The sequence below is a fragment of the Schistocerca serialis genome, chromosome 3 (genome assembly GCF_023864345.2).
Source record: "Schistocerca serialis cubense isolate TAMUIC-IGC-003099 chromosome 3, iqSchSeri2.2, whole genome shotgun sequence".
Taxonomy (NCBI): Eukaryota; Metazoa; Arthropoda; class Insecta; order Orthoptera; family Acrididae; genus Schistocerca; species Schistocerca serialis.
In genome coordinates, this window is record NC_064640.1 from 805,664,882 (window position 1) to 805,671,682 (window position 6,801).

A 6,801-nucleotide genomic window follows, 5' to 3' on the forward strand; every position below is an offset into this window, starting at 1 on the left:
ATGGAAGAGTTCAGTGCATTGAAAGAGGCTTCTGTGTCTAGAACCTGTAGTATACATTCACTTCCAGCACTTAAATTTGCCACTAACAGTCTCACTGACTGCTCGTCTGAACTGGTATTAATTATAAAAACTTTGTTCATTCTGTCCTGTTTCTTCACCCCCTCCGACGGTGTAGCACACTAATGATGAAATGGTTGAGAAGCACTTCCTTTTATATCTGTGTACGCTTTGCAACCTGATTGCTTGATGGAGTCATTTCAATTACTGAATCATGAATGACCAAGCAGTAAGCTATTGTATTTTTTGCAAATGCTTTTTTTGTTTCTATTTCTATCTTCATGTCAACGATGGAAGATTTCAGTGTTCCGTCTTGATGTGAACAATCAATGAAAAATATAGGACAGTTCTGAAATTCGGTACGGTTCATGAGTGGATTTCCTCTTCTTCTTACACCGCTGTCTCCATAATACAGTGACTGAAAATTCGCGTACATTTCAAACGCTTGTGCTGTATTCTTAGTGTCAAAATCGACAGCAAAATTCTCCTCTGGGAATTTAGATGAATTTAAATATACTTTCAAGCCTGATATGTTTATTTTGTCGAATACACTAGAGTCAGCAGTAATCGAATTTCTATTTGACTGAAAAGCTAATATTACATACCGTGCGGTTTCAAGGGCTGTGTTAAATTTAATTTGCCATGTCCAGGAGTTAATTTCTGGTGCAATGCTTTCAATCAAATCCCAGTGACGAAAAGCTAATCTGAAACTGATATCATTTTTCAAAATATTCCACAGTGATATTTGTTGCTTTTCAGAAACTTGGACATGTGGCATTTCCCAGTGCATGTTCTCCAACACAATTTTCGATTTGGTATCTGCTGTTTCTGAGACAATACAGTTAATATCTTGTCTACTACGAATCAGTACCAATTCATGACGAGCATTTAAAATTATCTTTTTGTAATCCTCTGCAAAGCCTAAGATCATTTTAAGCGGAATGCAAAAATTGAAACGTCCATCGTTATCGACTAACTCTTTCAATTCACTTCTTGTCCCCCATCCGGCATTTTGTAATGAGTTTGCTTCACCTGGGGTAAAAGATGCATATCCTTTCATTAATGCTGCAATTCCAGGATTACGCACATGGTCGATAATTTGGTTATTGAGACGCTACTGAATTTCTGAAAACAGATGAAGCACGCAGTTTTTTGTTAACTCAGTATCAGTAGCTTTTCCCTTTCCCTCTGCATTGACAAGTCATCCTTCTATATACAGCAGACTCTCAGAGGGCAGCAGGTAAGTATTTTCATTTTGTATAACAATTGATATGGAATCGTTCTGAGCAAAAGCTGGTTGACCAAAAGGTTTATACTTATGATACTGAAGGCGAGTAACCGAGTCGTCGACGACAATTTTTTCTCTAACATTCAACATTTTCTTTTCCTCCTCCTAAACCTCCTTCTGTTTGATCAGTGAAAGTCGGAAGACTCGAATGAGAGGTTACAGAGAAATGTTACAGTATTTATAGCACTCTATATCCCAGTGATGACAGTATTTGTCTATTGTACGGAGTTAAAACGTTTTTCACTTTCCTCTTCTTTGCTTTTCTTTTCTTCTTATTATTCTTGTTGTTATTATTGTGGCTCACAGTGTCAAGACATCTAGTGTCTTTGCTTATGCAGGCATTCTGTTGGTATATGATACCCATTCCTTTCTCTCTTTTTTTTTAACGTATTTTCCTCAAATGGAATCGAACAGTTATCTCTTCCCCGTCAAAATCCACAAGATTCCCGTCTTGATCTCTAATTGCCACACTTAATTCTGAAACGTATCTTGCAACTACTGGCATGTAAATGGGTGAATTCGGCGTTTCCACAATCTTATATCCTGGTGGGACAGTAGGCCAGAACTGATGTAATGTATGTGTAGGTTCTCCATTGTGAAACGACCCTCCTGAGATATTACAGTCAACACGTAAGACGTTAACACTTTGAATGTTAACTGCATATTCAGCCGTCTTCGTGACTCTTTTGTCAAGTACAGTATCTGCAAGACCTAAAACTGAACCTATGTTGTTAGAGATATTAAAATCAATAGTAACATTACTCTTAATCTGACATCGATTCAGTGTTTTATTGAAGGAAATATTTAACTGTACTTCATATTTTTTCTTGTTGGTTGAGTTATCATTGGCAATCTTCAAGTTGTATGCTTCAATTTCTTTCATTAACGCTGAAAAAATGTCATGCAGTTCATATGTTTCATGTGGCAGACTAACTTTGTCCAAAATTTCTACATCGTTTAAGTAGTTGTAGAAGTAGAAATTATTGTTTGCTGATGTAATATTTGGGATGGAATTATACGTAAAAAGGTTTAGCAGAGCAATTTCATAAACATGAGAGGATAAATTTAGTGCAGGATTGAAGACAGCAGTTAGAAGTGGCTCTTTACCTGTCAGACTTAATGTTACACCGTGTTCAATGTCCATTGTTAGACTGAAACAGTGACCTGCAAAGCTGACTGTTTTATTTGGAATTCAGAAACTTTAAACATAAATGACCACGTCTCTGGCTGTTAAGTGACTGAAACGTATTGTAATTATATTTTATGGTACAGTTTTTCAGATATCTTACTATTTCTGGAGGAGGTGGTAAATTTCCAAAGCTGTCGAAATAGTACACAATATTACCTTTCTTTTTGTAAGCTACCCAATGTGAACCTGGTTCATCTTCGGTATTAAGATTAATAAGTGCACTCTCACGAGTGTTAGACTTTGAAGGTAAAGTATCTCTCATAAAGACACCTCGAAAGTGTGGTATCTGCAGCTTTTTAGCATAGTGCTGTAAGACAATGTTGGAAAGTGGTCTTGTAGGAAGGCTATTTATGGAGAATTTTTTTTTCCTCATTCCATTTATACCAGTTAGATACAGACCGAATCCATTTTTCCTGTATGGACCTAAGTACAGTTCTTTTCCATCGCGCAAAGCAATTGCCTCAAGTACATGATTATGCCTTTGCATTTCAGCTAACTGCTTTCGAGCACTCTTTGCATCGTTAACTGTCTTAGCAATTCCAGCAGCACCTCCCGCTAGTCCTCCGAGTGCCGATAAAGCAGCAAATATTGGAATTAGAGGTAATATTCCACCTGTTTTGGGAATAGGTATTATTCGTTCTTTGTCGAGCAATTTCCCCCTGGCTTTTGTCGGTGCAACTTGTGAAGCAATTTGACGAGCTACTTTCACAACTGTCAACAGATTACTGCCTGGCTTCACATATTTGAGACCACTTCGAACTTTTTTAATTATGTTATTCAGTACTGCACCAGCTGCTTTCCACCTTTTCTTCACACCCATCCCCATTTTAAGTTTAGATTTCATTGCACTGGTCACAGCTAAAGCAGCCAACTTTTCCTTCAAATTGGCATCTTTTGCCTTTACTCTGCCCCACGCTTTTCTAGCCAGAATTCGATCTGCTCGATGTCTGTCAGGCAAACTGTATGGGTGAGTTGCGTACGCTATGTCATGTTCTTTACACGCTTCATCTAGTGGATTGATACCAGTGTCACCTCTTTGGAGTCGTTCCTCTAACATTGTCCCTGGACCGCAGTACGAGTAACCAGGTAAATGAAGATCGACAGGTAACTTATTAATCATGCGATTAAGAAGAGAACCACCATGTTTCTTCTTCCTTTTCTTTTTCTTCTGTTTATTGTTGTTACTGTGACACATCTTCATTGCTCGAGTGTTAACTAAAGACTGGTCTTTTACAGTTTAGAATGTTCTCTTATATTAGCAATTGTAATATGAGAAGACTTCTTAGTGTGCCTGAAGATGCATTTCAAGAAACATGTACTTCAGCTTCCCATCAGTCCTATTAATGAACACAGAGATGGAGTGCTAATGCAAGATCGAAGACATGGTGATCTACTTCCTGATACGATTAGATGTATAGTAGCAGGTCCCTCCAACTGTGGAAAAACAAATGTGGTGGTTAATCTCCTAATTCACGAAAATGGTCTCAAATTTAAGAACGTTTATGTGTTTTCCAAATCGCTGCAACAATACAAGTACAAATTTCTAGAAGACGTTTTAAAGAACCTAAATGATATTGGGTATTTTACATTTTCCAGTAAGGAAGATGTTATACCACCAGATCAAGCACGTCCGCTTTCAGTTTTTATATTTGATGACATTACTTGTGACAAACAAGATCACATGAAAGCTTACTTTTCCATGGGACGTCATTATGGTATAGACAGCTTCTATTTATGTCAAATCCCGAAGCAATTAATCAGAGATAATGCTAATGTTATTGTGCTCTTCAAGCAAGATGAGCGTAATTTGAAGCATGTCTTCAGTGATCATGTCAATCCCGATATGACATTCAATGAATTCCTTGAAATGTGTAAGCGAGCATGGAATGGGAACACCTATGATTTTCTCGTTATTAGCAAAGATGATAATTTAAACAATGGACGTTATCGAGTAAATTTTAACAATTATATTTGTATTTAAGTCGAGTCTTGTTTTTTAGCTCATTCAAGCTGCTAAGCTGATTAACGCCATGGCTTCTGCAAAGGCAACATCATCATCATCATCATCATCATTGTCATCAAGCATGAGCTGCAGCAACAATAACAACAACAGCAGCAGCAACGCTCTGCTGCTGGTGCTAGATCCTCAGTACAGTAATGACATTGCTAATAAAAAGTATGTGGATTCAAAATTCCAGTCATACTCCGACGTTATAACAGATCTTATCGATAAAGTACATCAGTTATTTCAGAAACACGTAACAGATACGAATAGTGAAGGTTTGTCGCCGAAAGCAAAAGTAAAAGAAAATGCTGAAACAAAATCTTACACTGATACTCTCTTGGCAAAATTATTGCCGCAGATGGCTTCTTTCTTTTCTACCATATATGCTACTGACACAGCAGTGTATTTCAATAATAAACGTTTAAGTGGTTTGCATGAACCTGCTGAGAATCATGACGCTTGCCCGAAAGCCTATGTAGATAACGCAATGGAAGAAAGACACGCATTCGATGTAACTGAAAGGTCACTTAAGCTCAAGAATCGTACAACTATCGGTAATTTAGCTGATCCCGCAACTGATCATGATGCAGCTACGAAAAAATATGTTGACGATACTCGAAGAAGAATTGAAAATTCTGTGAGACGTGTGAAGGAAAAAGTCGATTCTGAGATGGCAAAGCCACAGAGGAGTGATGTAGCAAGTAAACTGTATGTTGATCTGTTGTTCCATAAGCTGCAAAATCAGCTTAGCAGCTTGAATGAGCTAAAAAACAATGTACGTGTAAATATGGCTGCAAAAGTTGAAGAGTTTTTTGACCTGATTAATGTAACAACGCGTTTTAGACGTTCAGAACAAACGTATTACAAATGTACGTGAACCGATTTTGGATTCAGATGTGATAACGAAAGGATATTTTGAAAAGCAAGTAAACTTGAAGTTTTCTTTCATTCTTAGAATTGACGGCATTCCTTCGGGAGATCCCAACGAATTGGCTTACGTTTTACACAATGGTCAGTATGAATATATATTACCCTATGATGGCGAAGTTACTTTGCGCTCTATTTGCCCAGATATCGAAACAGTTGTCTTTGAACTGAATGGCGACATCCGCCAACTTTCGATGAACACAGAGATTGCTGTACGCAAGGGAGCCAGATTCAAGTTCACCAGAACCGATCGCTTAGTAATCGGAAATAAATTCATGCCGAATTTGACTATCATGTTATATAAATTAAAGGAATCACTTAAATTATGTTCAGATGGTGACTGATCACTTGGCAATGACAACATGCTTCGGAATTCTTCTTCTTCTTCTTCGTCTATCGAAAGAAACATTAATCTTAAAAAACAGATCGTCAAAGCTCGACAGAACATTCGAAGAAAGCTGTTAGCTCTTCACAAAAGAGAAGCTCAAACCAAGTCTGCGCTAGAGAAGACATTTAGACCCCTTTCACAGCCGCTAAAAGAACTGATTTCCATTAATAAAGAACGATTTCCGAAACAAGAAAAGGATAGCACTACGGCTGCTGCTGCTGCTGGTGCTGCTGATGATAATAATGCTGCTGCATGTGATGGCGATATCAATATCTGTGATGTTAAAGAAAGAAAAAGTGAAAAAACGTCAAATACACGTGTAGCAGAGACTGCAGCAGCTCGACTGCCAGCCTCATACTTTAATAAACCAATAGACAGAACCCGTGACACGGTGTATGGTATCAGATTCGACCTGTCAGGAGCTGGATGGATGATTGGAAACTCACCAGTGGACGTCGATGAAAATGATTTAATAATTCACAATGTAAGATATCCAGGAACTAGAGGTTTATACAATTTACTGTTCAAAATCAGGCCTAAGAATTACACCACCCGTGATCTTCAAAATTACGCCAAAATTCTCAAAGCAACCAATGCCTTTAGACAGCATTACATGTCCTTCAAACCTGTAAATGCAAACAGAGGGTATAAGTATACACACATCATAAAGCCATTGATTAAAATACTTGAGTCTCCAAAACATCACACTGTTGGTGCAGAGGGAGCGTCAACTTCTTCCCTAGCATACCCTGCAGTAAGAGATGACGACGATGATGATGATGAAGAAGAAAAAGACACTACTGACAATGATGATGATGAAGAAGATGATGATTACAAAAGTGACAAAGCGGTGAAAATCAAAAGTAAAAAACGTGCAGGAAAAGGAATCTACCATGAACCTGTCAAAGAAGAAGATAAAAAAGACGAAGAAAAAGAAAAAATTGACA

The 6,801-nt window shown here is 37.8% G+C and overlaps 1 protein-coding gene across 1 annotated transcript; it reads right to left on the reverse strand.

The window, feature by feature from the left end:
- Positions 1–211: 211 nt before the first annotated feature.
- On the reverse strand, positions 212–988 carry LOC126471235 (uncharacterized). Its single transcript, XM_050099359.1, has one exon. The coding sequence runs from the start codon at positions 986–988 to the stop codon at positions 212–214; it is 777 nt and encodes a 258-aa protein (XP_049955316.1).
- Positions 989–6,801: the final 5,813 nt, after the last annotated feature.

Bases quoted from the DNA above. Each gene is read 5' to 3' on its own strand.
- LOC126471235 (XM_050099359.1), bottom strand. From the start codon at position 988: ATGATCTTAGGCTTTGCAGAGGATTACAAAAAGATAATTTTAAATGCT.